The sequence below is a fragment of the Labrus mixtus genome, chromosome 21 (assembly GCF_963584025.1).
Source record: "Labrus mixtus chromosome 21, fLabMix1.1, whole genome shotgun sequence".
Classification (NCBI taxonomy): Eukaryota; Metazoa; Chordata; class Actinopteri; order Labriformes; family Labridae; genus Labrus; species Labrus mixtus.
Window position 1 is genome coordinate 14821835 of NC_083632.1, and position 19215 is coordinate 14841049.

The 19215-nt window shown below is 43.6% G+C and overlaps 1 protein-coding gene across 1 annotated transcript in view; it reads right to left on the reverse strand.

Moving 5' to 3' along the window:
* Positions 1-19215, reverse strand: part of dnah9 (dynein, axonemal, heavy chain 9) — a 179177-nt gene that overhangs the window by 61008 nt on the left and 98954 nt on the right. The window contains exons 53-63 of the mRNA XM_061027577.1: positions 16346-16507; positions 15851-16084; positions 10070-10150; positions 9196-9375; positions 8402-8632; positions 6185-6379; positions 4752-4871; positions 2640-2828; positions 1152-1387; positions 949-1071; positions 298-502 (exon numbers count right to left, since the gene is read on the reverse strand). Of these exons, the coding sequence (XP_060883560.1) occupies positions 298-502; positions 949-1071; positions 1152-1387; positions 2640-2828; positions 4752-4871; positions 6185-6379; positions 8402-8632; positions 9196-9375; positions 10070-10150; positions 15851-16084; positions 16346-16507 (1956 nt within the window). The remainder of the gene's footprint in view (positions 1-297; positions 503-948; positions 1072-1151; positions 1388-2639; positions 2829-4751; positions 4872-6184; positions 6380-8401; positions 8633-9195; positions 9376-10069; positions 10151-15850; positions 16085-16345; positions 16508-19215) is intronic.

Genomic DNA, 19215 nt, shown 5'->3' on the forward strand with positions numbered 1-19215 from the left:
GCCAACGAGTACCGTTCAAAATGGATAATGACGAGCGCGAGTGCTCCGCCTGGCTCCTGGAGGCCTCTGACTCCTCCGACTGTTTCTTTTAATTACTCCTGCACAGAGGAGATGTTAGAGGAGAGACACTAAAGAGTCGGACGTGGAGCGGCTGTTTGTTCTTTGATAGCACCTGAAGAGTGTGACAGATTCTGCTTTCATGTCTGCTCTGTTTCACTTTCACATTCCTGCTACATACCGGATAACAAGAAAACCCTTCTTTGTTGTTGAATCGCTGCATCAGGTCGTGTTTCTCACCTTCAGCTGCTCCAGGTCAGGTCTCTCCATGCTGACCACGGCGGCCAGCAGCTGGTCCTCCAGCCCATCTCTGGTCACGGTGAAGTTGATCAGGGTGCACTGGGCCTGCAGCTCGGGCTGGTAATGAGGACTGGCCAGCTTTGTGTGGAGGATGAGGCGGAAACTGGGATTATACTCACACTCCTTGTCTCCGATCTTTATGTACCTGTTTTTTAGAAACAAGGAGACAACAAGACGACAAGGAGATGCTACACCAGTTACAGGACATCCTCATTAAGAGCTAAGCACTAATAATCTGTCGCTTTTACAAAAAGCTGTCATAGGTTTCCGTGGGGAAACCCGTCTTGCACAGCTCCCATAGGATATCATGTCATTATTATTTTAAGCTCTCGCTCCACATTTTTCTCGTTATAAACAAATCCCATGAAAAGAAGGAAACTAACAATGTGCTAGTCCGTCTCCTACTCCTCTTTGGCTTTCCATTCCAGTTTATTGCTCACAGACCGAGTCGGCCTGTGATTCCTAAAAGACAAATAACTCTTAAAAAAGAAACTGACAAAGGTGGGTCGTTTTCCTTCTGCTGTTTTTAAGGTGAGGAACAAACTTTGAGGCCAACATGTGATAGAGGTTTATCAACTTCTTTTTCCCTACCTGCCCTTCTTGATGGTTTCTCTTCCCAGCAGAGGTCCCAGAACAGGATCCAACGTTTCCTCCAAGTTCTCGATAAGAACAACGTCACCTTCTCCCAGTGCTCGCTCCACAGCGTCCAGATACCTTTCAGGAATAAAAGACCACTGTTAGAATCTTATCCAGAAAAAAAACCCACGTGCACATCTCATCATCGGGCCTCTTACCCTCTCTGTCCGATGCGGATCACACGTAGACCTTCCCCGTATTTGTTTTTGATCCACTTGATGCCCTGCAGCTGGGGGTCCACCATGAGCGGCCAGCGCTGGCAGGAAGTGAGGATGGTGGCGTTCTCAGTTGACATCCGGTCGGCGGGGAGACCCTCGTTCTGCCACGCTGCGATGTCTGCGTCGTCCGTCAGCATGGTCAGAGGGTCCAAGTCGGCGGTGACGGGTATGGGAATCTTACAGATGAAGATGACTGAGTTAAAGTGTAAAGCTTCAGGGAGTTTTACCCCTTAATTAACCCTCGATGCAGGTGAGAAATGGAGAGTGAAGCTGGAGTTATCTTTGACAAAAGCAGACATGGTGAGGACTATGAATTTGAATTTACTCAGATAGCACCATGTCAACATTAGTGACAGATATTTGGAGTAATCAGGGAGTATTTCATTATTCTGTATACCCAAATTAGCTGTATTACCATTCTTTCAAAAACTGTCACATACAGCAGCAAACTCTGGGTATGTACGACTAAAGAGGGGAAGATGATGTGACTTTTTATATAAGTGGCTTCATGCTGTCTCATCCCAGTTTAATGTTGTCTCTATGTCTCATGGTAATTTGTGTTGTTGTACTTTTTATTAGCTGCAGATAAGTCGCAGAGAGGGCACAAGTCACCTTCCAAATGCGGTGGGGGTTCCTGGTCTCCTGCATGTTTGGCTCTAACTTTTAAAGCAAAGCCAGACAGCTTTACACGCTCACTGCCCACAGGGCTCCGCCTCCTTGTGTCAGAGGGTGTGACGGGCTATGTGCGGAAATGTGCTTGGCTAGGTGTCACTATAGACCAGTGCAGCACAGATAAGCATCTCCTTTACAGCAGATCTACCTGCTGAAGGTGTGTTTTAAATGATGAACTGCTTGTTCTTAAGTCCAAAATTATCGAAAGAAGCAGGCTGTGACTGACTCGTGGTCAAAGGAGCGGCTGTACATACTGTTACTCCCCACAGTGTTGTCAAAAATCACCGCTAATTGAGCCTTTCTGTAATGTTGTCAGACACTTTAAAGAGGACATATTATCCCCCTTTTCAAACAGTCCCCTGTGGTCTAAATGAAACATCTGTGCTGTGCTTTGGTCAAAATATAACACGAATCAAGCACCAGAGGAGGTTTGTGACCCTGTATAAACCAGCTCTCTCAGAACGCTCCGTTTCGTGTGTATGTCTCTTTAAATGTAATGAACACTGAAGAAGTGGATTTTTCATAATATGTCCCATTTAAATGACAATCTGAACCTGTCAGAGAAGAAAATCAGAACTTTTAGAGGGCACACTATCATCGATCACTTGTTGGGATGCAGTCATTACAGCCTGTTTCACGGCTGCAGGCTGAAGAAATCCACTGGAACTTTTACAAACGTTGTTGTGCCTTTGATTCATTCAGATTTTAATATGAAAAAAAGTGGGGCCTAAGATAAAAAATAAAAGGGATACTGACCTTCAGCTGAGAGAGGTAAGGCCTCCAGGTGTTGTCCATCAGCTGGAGCCTGTAGCGTTTGGTGAAGTATCCCAGGTAAGAGATGAAGGCGGTGATGAGGAGCACGTCCCCGCACAGAGTCCTCTCCTGTTTCCTGAAGTTTTCTACGGCCTCAGCCCAGCGGACGTTCTCTGACGCTAAACCTCCCACCTGAAACACACGCAGACAGGAAGGAACACAAACTTACATTTCTATAGCATACAGTGTACTCATCCCAATTCCCACCCCATATAAAGTCTAAATTAATCCAAAGCTGCTGTTATCCATGCAGCATGAGGAAACATCCAGAAGCACAATGCCCGACTACCTTCAAGTTTTATTACACTTTCATCTCCTTTATCACATCCCTGCTCAGGAACAGACACCACTACTCTTTACTGCAGCAATGATCCCATCTCCCTTCAGGGATCAATAAAGTTTACCTCAATATCTAATCTCTCCTAAAGTTTGGAGGCACCACACTTTGATCCAGTCTGTAACTTTTCAGAATAAAACACGGCGTCACTGTACACTTCAGCAAGTTGACTGCATTTGCATTGATATTAGAGACTGCACAACCTCCCGTCCGTTTGTTGCTCCTGTCAGGCCTTTTCAAATCCTCCTCTGAATAATTTACATTAACATACTAACAGTGTCAACACTCATCTTTTTGTTGTGCTGTTGTCAGCAGGAGATTTACACACATTTACACACGGGCAGATGATGCAGGGACTTATGTTTATTCGCTGTGTGTGTATGTGTATAAACATACGAGTTGTGCTCCTGAAGAAGACGACAACCGCACAAACCAGCGGAGATAAAGAAAAAGGTTTGTGGGCACAGATGTGTATGGATCATGGACTGAATTTAAGAAGTGGAAGTATACTAAAAGTCTGAAAAGTGTTTCTAACTGCAGTGGTTCTAACGGCCAGCAGGGGGCCACCCCCGTAGACTAATGAGTTAATGTTCTCAATCTCTAGTTCTAAGTCTTCTTTAACTCAGCAGTGTCAGTTATGGTCCCATTTGGAGTCAAAGAGACCAAAAAGCAGTCGGAGGATTAAGGGCGGGGCCACCTCTAGGAGTACAGGAGCACCGGACAGCAGACAGTATTCTTTGCATTCTCAGGACACTCTTTATGCTCCATGTCCCAAACGCTCAGACAGAAACTGGTTTAAGATCTTTTGGGTATTTCTGCACCCTCAGCCTGGAATCTTTTTGCAGAATGACTTGAAACTCAAGGAGCTGGTGTCCTTGAATGTTTTTAAATCTAAAATGAAAGACCTGGAATGGCAATAGCTGGCTGTGCAGGTTCTTTTGGACTCTGATTATTTAAGCGAGTGAAATTCTAGTTTTAATTTTTCTATGCTCACCAGCAGGCACACTGTGCTCGTCATAGCTGGCTTGTTAGCTTGCACAGTGTTTATCATACATATATTCATGTGTTGGCCTGTGCATGGGATCAGAAATGATGCTGGCTTTCCCGGGAGAGAGAGAGAGAGAAAACCCCTTCTCCAAATGTGACCATTTCTGTTTAATAAATACAAACATGACTGCAGCCAAATGCAGAACTCAAGCCTTCATACATGCAGCCAAGAGACCAACACTAAGTCTGTCATATAGTCTTTGAGCTCTTCATATTCAACACAGAGCTTAGGTTAGCCTGTTAGCATGCTAGGAACCCCTGATCAGCCATAAAGACTCAAATTAGTCAATAATTAATGAGCTCTTTGGTGATAAACGAGGGGAAATTTTAATTTCATGGTGAGAGAGGAAGAGAATGAGGGGGATGAGTTCCATGGCTATATATTTAGGTTTCCACATTTTTCATTTTTGGACAACAAATCCTACAGTTACTATCACCCCCCTTTAAAAACACACTTAAACACACTTAAACACTTAAGACACGCTAAACTGGAATGAGACAGCTACACTCCAGTTTGCAGAAATACTTCAATGTGTATGAATACATTTTGTACACATCTGTTTGCATCTGAGAAAATGAGCAAGTGAGACATTTTGTGTATATATGTGTATGTGTGTGTGTGTGTGTGTGTGTGTGTGTAGCTGATGTGACCCCTCTGCTGCCCTCCTCACCAGACGGTTGGCCAGAGAAATGGTGCGCGCCGTTGCCTCCGCTTCCTGTTGGCACTTGAGCTTGTCCGCGGTGGCTTTCTCAAACTTGGCTGTCAGCTTGGCCAGGTTCTCATTAAGGTGCTGATCGACCGCACACACACACAAACACACACACACACACACACACACACACACACATACACACACACACACAGGCGCACGCACGCACACACACACACACACACACACACACACACACATACACACACACACACACACACACACACACACACACACACACACACACACACACACACACACACACACACACAGACAGAGAAACATAAAGTGGCACTCACAGACATGTAGGAACATTGGCACTTATTAAAATACAGCGTGGTCGTCGAGAATCTTCAAAGAAAATAACAAAGACAGCAGAAGACTGTGTGTGAAAGAGACTTTGGGGGGAGGGGACAGTTGGGTAAAACTTATCATTCCTTCACTATGGATTTATTTGGCATATGGACGCAATTAGCACAAGGACAAACAGGATTAATCGGTGGAGTGGCACACAGGTTCAGTAGATTAGTTTGAGGATCGCTAATTCCCCTTGGCTCTGAAACGTCTCTCTGCTCAGGCGATCTGACTGAGGGCTGAAAAATGACAGCGAGAAGTCATGCTGGATCTTATTAAGAGTCGTCTCTGTGCACTCTGCAGGGTTTGATGTAAGCAGTCGCTGCCGACGCGGCGTCCCGAGCACCACGCTCTGCTGGGGCTCTCTGCCACTCTGATGTGCTGAATGTCAAATGCCGCAGAGAAACAATTATTTACAGCTGCTTTTATCAATAGAGTTTTTAGGTTGATGGATTTGGTTGGAGATTAATGAACAGTAAAAGCCTTTAATAGCACTTACAGCAGCCCTGTATTGATACAAAGGCTGCTGGTTTATCATCAGTGGCAGAGCTCATGCATCAACTGTCACTCAGGCCTTGATAAAATAATTCATATCCTGATTTCTTGATTCTGCTTATAGCCTCTGGTTGTTGTTCTTATTTTGTAGCTGCAGCATCACACTCTCATTATGCTGCATATATCCAGACTTTGATAGAGTTGTTGATCCAAACTGATGTCTCTGAAATCTTTTATGGCTCACTTCTGAGATTTCTGGATTTCACAACTCATTTCTCAGCCCACATTCAGTTTGGTACAAAGTCAGTCCAACCTCTAAAGTTTTTAAGCAATTTAATGTTTGTGTCATTGCTTTTCTGCATCAGAGAAACGACTAAAAAAACACAAGAACAGTGAGTCCTTTCTTTAATAAAATGGTAATATAATTTCATAGCATTTATCCCCTGGATTTAAGACATTGAAAGAGCTTTCCTTTCAGAGGATACTTGGCATATAGCAAATAAACTTTTCATTTCCTGTCTCATTTCTCTGATAGGATGGCTTACATTGATCTTGCTCTTGATGGCAGAAAGTTTCTCCTGTGCAGCAGCCAGCTCCGCGTTGGCCTTGCTCAGAGCCTGACGTTTCGGCTCGACCTCGCAGTAAACCTCGTAGAACTTGACGATGTTTAAAACCCAGGAGCACAGGCCGGCCGCCGCGTTTGATTTGGACGCCACCAGATCTGGCTTGAATTCAGGATCCTGGAGAAGATTGAAGATATGAACAAATAAAACACGATTCAGTGAAAAAGGGGAGCCACAGAGTCAAAAAAAAGTAACGTTAATATCTGATCAGGGAGGATATCGCCAGTCTGCACTCTGACACAGCGATGCAGCGAACCTCAGAAACAGTGAATCAGAATCAGATATATTGGCCAGGTATGCTTACACACACAATGAATTTAACTTCGGTGAACTGTGCTCTCATATGTACAGGTACGAGATTAAATATCAACAATAAACATAATAAGAAAAGACTAATATTTACATGACTAAATATGAAACAGTGCAGTGGTGAATAGTGCAAAAGATGCTGAAGTAACATGATAATAAGAAAAATGCAGTTATGTGACAGATGGGTCAATTAAGATGTCAATTACAGTATTTAGATAAATAAGTGTGCGTAGATTGATCATTTAAATTAAATAATATATATACAGTATGTATATTCACAGTGACGGTTGGTTTAGAGTCATTTTACCGCGACAGGTCTGACACTGTGTGACTGTTTAGCGTTCATCAGAGTGACAGCCTGGGGGAAGAAGGTGTTCTTATGACGGGTTGTTTTTGCGTACAGTGATCTGTAACGCCTGCCAGAGGGGAGGAATTTGAAAAGTTTGTGTCCGGGGTGTGAGGCAGTGATGCTACCTGTCCGTTTCCTTGCCCGGGACAGTACTTATAGTCCGTTGCAGTCTGTGTCTGTCCAGTTTGGTTGCAGATCCAAAACAGACGGAGGAGGTGGAGGTGCAGAGAACAGACTGGATGATTGAGGTGTAAAACATGATCAGCAGCTCCTGGGCCAGGTTGAACTTCCTGAGCTGACGCAGGAAGTACATCCTCTGCTGTGCCTTCTTTCTGTTGTGTCTATATGGGAGATCCACTTCAGGTGGACAAGCACAACACAGCTCCAGTGATGTGTTGACGATCTGCGTGAAGATGGGGGCCAGCTGCTCAGCACAGACTCTCAGGCACGAGGGGGACACACCGTCTGGTCCTGGAGCCTTCTTGATCTTTTGTTTCTGAAAGAGCTGAACTACCTCATCCTCGCAGATCGTTAGTGCAGGTGGGGGGATCAGAGGGGGGTGGGGAGGGGGTTGTGAGGGCAGCAAGAAGATCATAGTCTGAGTGTCAGGGTGGTGTTAATGGGGTGGGAGATGGTTGTGAAAACCTGCAATAGAAGCTGTTCAGGTCTTCAGCCAGTCTATTGTTACCTATAAAGAAAGTTATACTACAGGGTAAAGGTGGGATCGATATGCTGGCCCGGATATCGATTTTTTATGTACAAAAAATATTGGATCTGAATAAATATTATCTTGCCAATTCAACCTCATCAGTGCTGCATGACTCCTTGCGGTGGCGCTTATAACATGAACGATGGTAACAACTTTTCTTTGGAAAGAGAAAAACTGTGTTTATTTATTATTAATCTTTGGACAGTGTCAAACTTGTGAAACTTTCTAGAAAATATTGGACTCCAACTCCACAACACACAATTTTTCAGTTGGTGGATGACCTGCCTTACCTGATGTACGAGGACCAGAAGAGAGCCTTGCATCCATCAAGAGCTGGGACAAAGACTTTAGTTTAAAAAACTTCTCTAAGAGGATGTTACAACTTGAGCGGGTTAAGGAGCCTCAATCTGTAACACCAATTATAAAGTATATTATGGGTTATGACAGTTAATGTTAATAAGTGTCTCAGGGACTGAATGTGTTTGGTGTACGTGGTGAGTTGAGAGAGAATTGTCTGCTGCACTGTCTAACCTCACATCTGCTCCATTGAGCTCTATGATCAGGGCGGCTGTTAAATTTGTAACGCTTCATTAACTGCTTGATTTCTCTGGCTGTCATTTGGATGCTCGACAGCCGTAATGTGCCACTGTCATTGTAGTCACGCCCCCGCTAAATTTATGAGTTATTAGCTGAACCTGCCAAGCGACAGACATTGCACACTGTGCGCCGTTAGTGTTGACTTTAACGAATTGGGGCTAATTGAAACGCTCACCTGCAGGTAAGGCTGAATGGCTTTGAGGCAAGCCTCTGGGATGTTCTCTTTGTTGAAATTTATCAGAGAATCCAGGAATGCGTCCACTTTGGCCATCATCACCTTTGCAGCCTTCCAGCTGCGATCCTTTGGGACTCTGCCACCGGGTGCCATCAGGACCATGACAGCCGCTGTGACGTTGGTCACCGCCGCCACCGGAGAGCCAAACGACTTCAGCTCTGTCAGGTTGTTCTAAAGCAGGCAAGAATAATGGACGGAAAAAATGAAAGAGCAATGATTTAATTGAGTTTGAATAAGTGCATATCTTTGTCGTCTGCCGGGGGAAAAACGAGAGAGAGAAAGTCAAAGCTGAGAATAAAGGAAGAAGAACCTGTGCTGACTTTGAGAAGACAACAGAGAATTCTAATTAGGGCATCTTTAGAGAGCTCTAAGCTGTGATTGAACTGTCGGTTCTGCTTGTTTGAACAGAGAGCACCTTTTAAACACAGAGGCTGTTTTTTGAAAATCCCCACAGGCTGCTCATAAACCTACAAGGGATGTGAGGATGAAGTTAAATGCCCGGAGAACATAAAGAAGACATTATTTTAGCAAAGACTCGGCTAAATCCTGTGATTCAATAATCTTCTATACAGTTCAAGGCCTGTGTTGACAAAAGTTATCCAACTGAAGCTGGAAAAAACAAATCAAAGAAAGAGAAAAAAACACAACGGCTCTTTGAAAAGAAGAAATCTAAGGAAGAGGAGTATGATGGAGTAAATCAATAAGACACAGCGGGAGATAACACAGTTACTGACCTTATTCAGAGTGTTAAGGGCGTCCTGAGCAGCGAGCAGAGCTGGTTCTGCCTTGGCTAAATCCTCCTCACAATCTCTCTGTTTGCCACTGACCACCACAGCAATGGCCGCCACCTTTTGCTCTTCTTCGTCAGCCACTGCCTTCTCCTTGGACACCTTTTCTGTTTCTATCCCGACAACCTGAGAAATGGCATGCAGGTTTTATTCCTCTGTTATCAAGGAAAGTTCACTCAGTGGCTTCGTTTTCACAGCATGAATAGGATGAAAAGACAACAACACCCTGAACAAATCATCTGGTGTTAAACATATATTGTAAAGAGAAAAAAGAAAAAAGGGGAATCAAAGGATTCTAAATATATTTGAATTTGCACACGGTCATGTTGAAGTGCTGACAAAAAAAACAATCCGGCAGTGAGAGAAAGTTTAAGTGAGGATTAGTTTAGTTAATGATTGATCTGCCAGTTGCTTTTTTCAGATTGATCCAATCCTCATTCTTTTATATTTCTCCAACCAACAGTCGGAAATCCAAAAACCTTTCATATGCAAAACAACAAAAGGCAGAAAATTCAAACATTTAGCCCTAACCTTTCCTGCAGCTCTATAGTTGACATAAAGGTATGGTTATACTTAACAAAAACATGGTGCAGTTAACCAATGTTTACAACCAGACACATCTGAGAGCTATCCGTTACACAAGAAAACAGAAGACAGAGAAAGTCAGAGTGAACATGTTTCACGTTCAAACATGCGGCTCACCACTTCAATGAGTGAAAGCACTAAGAGAGGTATATGAACGCATGTGCACAAAGACATACAACAAGTCAGGGAACAGTCAGATTTTAAGCTGTTTTTAATAAAAAGCACACGTTCTTGCCTGGATCAGCTTGTCAGCGTCCTCGTTCTTCTGCTTCAGTTCCACTTCCTGAGCCGCCAGCTTGGCCTTGAGGTCGTCCACCTATCAGAGGAGGAGACGGGGAGAGCAGGAGGTCATGTTACTGCAGATCTGGATGAATGAAGTGAACATTCATGAAGGTCGCAGCTACACATTCACACAGTGATGGTAGAGGCTGCTGAGTAAAGAGTCCATCAGTATTAACTAATCCATTCACACACCGCCGACGAAGCAGCGGGAGCAACTTGGGGTTAAGTGTCTCGCCCAAGGACACATGGGACATGTAGCTGCAGGAGCTGGGGATCAAACCCCCCGACCTTCCTGTTGAGAGACGACCGGCTCTACCACTGAGCCACAGCCGCCACAGTCTGATTTTGGGGGTCTCCCAGGGAGAAAAAAGGTTTAATCTGTCTACCTACATGATGATTTCTGTTGTGTTGCGCAAAGTCTACAACGTTCAGTTTCTGTGTCGCTCTTTTAGTTCTGTCTGTTTTCTTTTTGTGGAGTTTGCTCTCCTACTAGCTGCAGTACGGTAGTCGAGCTCTCAGCCCACAGTGAAAGTGCTGAAGTACTAACAGCCTGCGGGTTGTGCTGCCCAATTCCGCTGGTCACTTCTATTTTCCAAACAATATGCCACTGTTTTCTGTAAATGCATGATTATGACCTCGTGAGGGAGAAAAGATGTTAAAAAGTTGTGCAGCCAGCCTGCTCTGTGTCGCTGTGTTTCCCAACACAGCGAGCAATCATTGGCAACACACAATGAATAGGGAGGAATTTTTAAACGCGTCAGGTCACATGCAGCGCGTGATGGTGGCGGCAGCACTCACGGTAATGACGAGGCGTGTCAGCATTTTATACTGGTTTATTGGTCACACCGGGGTATAAGATGCAGCACACTTTTAAGATGAGAAAATGGGTATTTAAAGTGCATACACCGGATTTTACGGTAGGTGTGTTGGAATTTATATGAAAAATAAAATAAAATAGTAGTCACCAAAATACACGATAAGTCTTCACTATAAAAACTATACAACGTTGTGCTTCTTCCATCATGTCTTCTCCATGACTGGAAAGTCTGATTAGTTATTTTCATCGTGGCTCACACTGTAAGGGGTGAATTTTTTTAAACGGCTCCGTTTTGTTTTTAAAAATGATACGTGTTATCCAAAGGCACGTAGCAGACATGATTGACAGGCGGGCGCGGTGTAACGGTTTGTCAGGAGGCTTAAACCCCGCTTCAGCTCCAGCTCTCAGCCTAATGTTAGGTTGACTGAAAGTTAGACTGAGACAGCATTTCCAGCATGGAGACCACCATTGATGGGACTCCAGCGCCCCCTACAGGAACAGATGGGTGATGTCACTCAGGCTTCAAATTTACAGTCTATGGATTGAATACGTCTTTTCTCACTCTTGGAGAGAAAGACATTTTGCAAAATATTCTCTAATAATTATAATTCTTGTTCTTATTTTCACAATTCCAAGTTATTCCAGACTTAGATGGTTGGAAGATAGTCACACAAGCAGTAATACGAGGGGAGGGGTCAATAGTGCACACATTGTTGATAATCTATTTTCATCTCATTAAATTGTATGAGTAGCAATCAGTGTGTATATCATGAGCACTAATGAATCTATCGCTATCATCTAATTGAATCTCTGAGCGGGTTTGAAGGACTGATGGTTTGTTTTGTTGTTTGTACGCTCGTTGGATCTTATTGGAAATACAATCGAGCTCGATGGCAATTTAATTGGAACCTAAACATCTACTCGATGCTTCAATGCAGTAAAGAGGATTCTGTGGCTTAGAAGAAGGGGGGGGACAAAAGAGGTTTCACAAAGGGCCTAAACGCAGAGAACATTTCGTGCCCTGCAGAATTGAGCTGCAGACCAAGCTGCGACCTTTAGACAAATAGTAGAACAAAAATCTGATTCTGTCCGGGCAGATAAAGGGGAGGAAAAAAGATGAATGGCATGCATATCTGGAGAAAAAATAAAAGCTTTTGGATCAAGAGCTGCCATCAGGAAACACACACACACACACACACACACACACACACACACACACACACACACACACACACACACACACACACACACACACACACACACACACACACACACACACACACACACACAGAAACGCACAGACCAAAGGCGGTTGTACAGAGAAATTAAAGCTGTTACAAACTCCTCATAACTCCCCGACAAATAGGGCTCTGTGTTAGCGTCCGACTCCATCAAAACGTTGCACTGGGGAAATAAAAACAGACAGGTTTTCATGCTTGTCTTTCAGCTAATTAACAAACAGGAAGGAAATCTGCCTGAGGGAGAAGACGGCCCCTTTTGGGCTGCGACGATTCTGTGCAAAAAGATTCGGTCGAACATCAGACGAGCACCGAGTGAGCCATCAACATGATGAATAGGCAGGAGGGGAGAAGAGGCAGGGGGGGGGGTAGCGGGGAGAGAAGGACAAACTAATTGGTGGGAGACGTGGATGATATTGAATACTGGTGCTGCTGTGTTTAACTGCAGCAGAAAAAAACATGTCTCTGCCACTGCCTGTCTTTATAAAAACAGCCCGCTCCCCCTCCCCGCTGTAGCACATTCACATTCAAACTATTGTTTCTTAAAGCAGCCTCAGATTTGATTCTAAAGGAAGAGACTTTACAAACATCCATCCACGTGTGCGAGGGCTTATAGACTCGTGGTGGCTAAATTCAGCTTCATTCATGCAACAAAGAGACATCTGGATGTTCGTGTTTATGTTTGCACTTTTTTTCCTTAAGTAGAAACCGCCATCTTTACTTTTCTACAGTGTCTGACTTGTATTGGTTTGAGATAAGCCTGAAATATTTTCATTTTATCATACATTTATAACTGAACTGCTACAGCTATTCATTCTTTCTATAGGTATAATTTGCAACTTCTTTAAACACTATTCTTTTTATTTTGATTCTTCTACAACTCCATATTTGTTTTTCCTCTGAAGTCACGTTTGATCATCAGAGTTTCTGTGAGATCTCGTGTCTTTAAAATTGTTGCTACAAACAGCAGGTTTATGGACTCCGGTCTGGTCGAATCGTAGTGTGTAAATGTTAAATGGACTTGAGCTTGTATATTTCTTTTCTAGTCTTCTGACTCCTCAAAGCACTTTCACACCGCAGGCCACACCTACATCATCATCATTAAGGTTGCAGGTGTTCATAAAGAGCTGGGTCTTTAGCTTTTTCTTAAAGGTGCAAAGAGACCCTGCAGATCGAATGGAGTTTGGAAGTTCGTTCCACCACCGGGGGGCGACAGAGGAGAAGACTGTAGTTAGAGATTTAGGACCCTGTTGTGAAGGTTGGACCAGACGCCTTTCATTGGCAGAGCGTAGAATCTTGAAGTGGATACGATATGTAACCGATGAAGCTGCTGAAGGACAGGAGTGATGTGATTAACGGAGGGAGGTTCTGGAGATGACGTGAGCAGCAGAGTTCTGGTGCAGTTGAAGTTTGTGGATGGACTTGAGAGGGAGAGCAAAGAGGGAGTTGCAGTAGATAGTACGAAATGTAACCAGGGTGTGAACGATATTTTCGGGTGTGAGGGATGGGCAGGGGCGATAATGTTACGCAGACGACAATAAGCGGATCGAGTGTCATCATTGATGTGAGCTTGGTATGATTGGGTGCTGTCGAGGATGACACCCAGACTCCAAACCTGGTACTACTATAATTCATAATCCTCCTACTACTGCTTCACTACTACAACCAGTACGACTCCCATGGCTGCTAACATTTCACAGCTCATACATGTGTGTGCCCTTCAATGAGAATTTATGAGAAGATGAGTGGGTGGGTGCTGACACGCATGTACCCACACACACAAGCACGCACACACACACAACCGCAGACACTACCAAAGACCAGCGCAGCCAAAGGTGGGACAAAATTGATGAGGAAAAAAACATGGATCTAATGTGTGCTCTGGGGAGCGGGTGACTCATACACTTAAACAACATCCCCTACAGCCACACACACTCAGAGACACACACACACACACACACACACACACACACACACACACACACACACACACACACACACACACACACACACACACACACACACACACACACACACACACACACACACACACAGTGGTGTTAACCCTGGTTGTTTATCATGACCACAGCAGCCCCTGGTGAGCCAAACATTCTCTTACTGTGAATGTTAAATAACAGCTCTTATAGCAACACCAACAGAAACACACAACCAGCCCCCCCCCCCCCCCCCCCCCACACACACACACACACACACACACACACAGACACACACACACACACACACACACAGAAACAGCCACACACACACACAGACACGCACACGCTGCATTAATGCTGCCTTGTTGCTGTAAAAGGTGTGCTCTCTAATTAGGAGCCTCCTCTATTACCATACGGCCCCTGAACGTGTGTGTGTGAAGAAACGAAAACTCAGGACACACACTGATGTCACTTGTGTGTTGCGAGTATTTATGCATGAGTGTGGCTCCATGCAGGTGGGTGTGTGTGGGCATGTTTATGTAAAGCTTCGGATCAGTACGTTATGTGAGGGTGAAATTATGTATGTGTGTTTGTGTGTGTGTGTGTGTGTGTGTGTGTGTGTGTGTGTGTGTGTGTGTGTGTGTGTGTGTGTGTGTGTGTGTGTGGGGGGGTAGATCCTCTATAATTAGAGCGGCTTCACACACAGACCTGCTGTTACATTATTCATACAGAGCGGTGTTCAGAGAAGGTGTGTGTGTGTGTGGATGGTAAACATCAGGACTAATGGATCCAGGTGTTCCATGTTTAAGAAGGAAACTTGAAGTGATGCAAAGCTATAACTAATACAAGATGAAGATACTTCAGTTCAAAAAGATAAACAAACCATTAAGTTAGCCCTTTTTATGAAGGTGATATACATGTATAAACACATTTATAACACTTTAAATAAAGGATAAATCCAACTTTACAAACTTCATATAACAGTTTATAATCTTACATTAAATCTCCTTGAAGGTTCATGAAGTTTGTGTCGACACATATCGTCTCACTAACAGACAGCGGATCAAAAGTCCTCATAACAAAGTTATTGTTTCATAAAATCCCCCATAAGCTTAAACAGAACTGTCACTCAGAAGCTCATAAAGCCAAACTGAAATAAATCCTTGATCCTTAAATAAACTATTCAGGACCTTACAGATCTGATAGAACCTCTCAGAACAGACAATAAACTCTCCGTGCGTCTGTAAATGTCTTAAAATGTCTTAAAATGTTGTTTTAATTTATTAATATTCATTAAGACTTTTATATAAAGTGTCAAAATAATCCACATTATTCCAAAACAAGATGCCAGCCGTCTGACCAACAGATGACACCTATCGACAGTAAATGTGCTCTTAATTTGAGCCAATATGGCATCCAGGTCACACCTATGCGTGCATAATCATGCATTTAAAGAAAACAGTGGCAGTAGCTAGGAGTGCAAACTAAAATTACAGGGCCGGGTGGGGCTCAGTGGTAGAGTCGGACTCTCAACCTTTTATAATTTTCTTTAGTTTAGGTTTAATATCCGACCCATTTGGCATCCTTTCATGTCATAGTCATAATAACGTTTTTCAGGGTTATCTGTTGTGAAGCTCTGATTAACTCCCTCAAAGACGCTGTGTGTGATCAGTTTGGGGCGTGCGTCTTAAATTGGGCACCTTTTGTGGTTTCATTTTCCAATGCATGTGTGAGGACAGTACCTGAGCGGAGGTGCCTTTGAGCTTCTGCAGGCCGTTCTCCAGCCGCTCCATCTTGGTGGCGAGGTCCTTGCTCTTCTGTCCGAGCAGGCTGCGATACAGCTTGATCTGCTCCAGGAACGACTTGGGCGTGGTGTAGTTATAACGCCGCTCGTTGGCCAGGAAGTCTTTGGACGTCTGGTTGACACTCATGTGGACGTAGGCCATGAATTTACTCACCGAGTCCTTCACCTGAGGCTGCAGGAGAAATTTAAATCACAGAAGTGGTTAGTCAGCATTAAAAGAGGTGACGGTGCAGATTTAGCAGCAGAGAAATATTTCCTGGAGCTCGGGGACTGAGTTTAATTCTCATGGCCTCCGGTTTGCTCCTGGAATTAATATCACAGCGGTAGTGTCACGCTGCCTGACATTTTAAATTATATTCTCAGACTGTGAACATCATTTTTGTGGGTGCTAGTATCCCTGTGTGTATAATATTAAAGCATGAGCCTTTCTCACTTCGACATTGTCCACCTCCTGCAGGAACTTGAGGCTGACGGACTCCAGCGCCTCCTGTGGCCACTCGTGAAACCAGTCGATGGCTGTGCAGTTCACCACGGCGGGGAACCTCCTGCTGCGAACCCTCAGTTTGCTCCCCACCGGAGAGAAACACAGAGCTACCTGCAACACACACACACACACACACACACACACACACACACACACACACACACACACACACACACACACACACACACACACACACACACACACACACACACACACACACACACACACACACACACACACACACACACACACACACACACACACACACACACACACACACACACACACACACACACACACACACACACACACACACACACAGAGCAAGGTCAAAGAGAATTGAGTGTGAAGTCTGATACAGCAGTGCGATCACAATCGTTTTCTTTCTCTCCGGGAGTCAGACTGAGGAGAGAGAGGGAGAAAACTCTGGCTCTGATTAACACTCCTTCAGGGTCAAGAGGGGGAAAAGAAAACTGAGAATTCATTATTTGCAGCTCCATCATTAAGCAAATAAAGCCTCCGGCAGGCGTGTGTGTTAAAGCGAGTTTTGAGCTGAGGGCTACATCAGACTGATTCTCTCTGTCGCAGACAAACAGCTGGCTTGTTGAGGAGCTCAGCCAGATGCTCGCTCACAGCAGACTGCGGAGACAAGCACTCAGGAGGAACACCCACAGACACTTCTGATGATGATCCACACTGAAGACGGAAAAAAGCTGCTGACATGTTTAACTTTCACTGTGAAATGTCGTTACACACCGAGAGAGACCGTGGAAGTACTTTTTGTAAAAACTTTGAAAGTGTAATCAAAGAAGAAAACGTATTTAATCACATGTCAACGTAAAAAAAAATCTTCTGATCTGTCACCTGCTGCACGATATAGCCCGGGTGGAAGTTTCCTTCATTTCGTCTTTTGTATAGATTGTCTGTGTTCGTGTGCGAGTGTTAGTCTGTTTTGTGGATCTGTGGCTGTCATCCTGTTTTGTCGGTGTGTGCTCTTTTGTGCGATTGATCATCGTTTGTTGGTCTGTAGGCGGCGCATCCTGAATGGCTGAGCGAGCATGAACTGACCTATCCTCAGCATCTGGAAATAAAAAAAGAAGACCCACGATGGTTTGGAGATCACCTGATAGCAGCAGTTTGTTCTCTCCTGTCTCTAAAGCTGTCTTAGCAGTTAAGAAATGTTACTTTTATTTGTTCTATGAGTCAGAAAAGGTGAAGTAAAGTATGAATCTATACGTCTTTAGGTGCATATACACACTTTTATAAAAACATTTCATTTAGTAGATTTTCACATTTATAAAGAGAAACTTAAATAAACAAAGTTCAAGATTGAAAATAATTCTCATACAGCCAGTCTAAAGTCCATAAATTAAGACTCTCAAGACTGTTTTTCATCAATTCAACTTTCTGAAAAAGGTCCAATGAATTTAGCATTAGCTCGTCTATTAAAAGAAAAAGAAAGCAGAAAAAAATAAGTTGAATATAGCCCAATAAGATCAGGAGGGTTATAGATAAGGAGGAGGTTAAAAGACATTAAAATACAAATAAATACCGTCAAATGTGGAACATAAGTCGCAAGATGCAGTTTTGGAAGTGTCAGAGACAGACATTTTTTTAAACTGTCTTCCTGCTTGTCGATTTCTATCATGTTCAGCAAAGTCTATAACTTTCAGTTTCTGTGCAGCTGTGTCGCTCTTTTAGTTCAGTTTGTTTTCACTTGGTGGAGTTTGCTCTCCTACTAGCTACAGTACGGTAGTTGTGCAGTGAAAGTTGTGAAGTAGCCTATATATATATATATATATATATATATATATATATATACCACCGTTTTCCTTAAATTCATGAGTATGACCTCATGAGGGATAATAAATGGTGAAAAGTCTCGAAAGCCTGGTCTGTGTCGCTATGCATGCAATACACAATGAGTGGAATTGAATTTTCAATTGCATCAGGTCGCCTGCAGTGTGTGATGGTGGCGGCTGCACTCGTGGTAATGGCCGCGGGTGCTTCAGCTTTTCATACTGGTATATTTGTCGCACCGGTTGATAGGACGCAGCACACATTTTTTTTGAAGAATTGTGCATCTTATGTATACACCGGATGTTACAGATCACAGTGCTCTGTGCTTGATCACTTTTATAAATCTGTGTATACATCGACAATTTGTCAAAACATGTAATGTAGGTGTACCTTGAAGCCCCCGCAAAAAAGAGCAAATAGCTTCTTTTTGTGGACTATTGTGCAAAAATAATTAGCGAAGATTTTCTACATTCAACCACATACAGTATCCACAATTCATTGAAGATTCATTGTGAAATGGATTTTAGTTTTTCAGTTTATGTGAGTTTAGAACAATTCTCTTTCCTCATTGTTGCATATTTTTCACTTTAAAGCAGCAAATGAGGAAGCTTCACTTTGTCTCATGCACGTGACTATAACTGTGAATATAAAATTATGTGTGCAGAGTTTTTAAATATATCCTCCTCAGTAATTGTCCTGCAGCTCCTTTAAAGTCGTCTCTGTTTCTCACAGAGATGTTGGGTTCAGAACCAAATTCTCCTAAAAGGTCTCGTAATAATGATTTAAATTCTTGGCTCAGTATTCAAACCGGCGCTCTACATGCAGAGTTATACACAGAGACAATTTCCAAGCAAACATTTTGAATCAGATATCCAACATTTTTGGGAAAGCGCTGCCTCCCTCCATCCAGACAGACAATGTGTTCGACAGAGAGCCAGATAGTTTGAAATCCACTCTGCACAAGCGTGCGCCCGTGGGACTGCCTTCCCATTTATTCACTCTCCAGCCCAGGGAGGCTG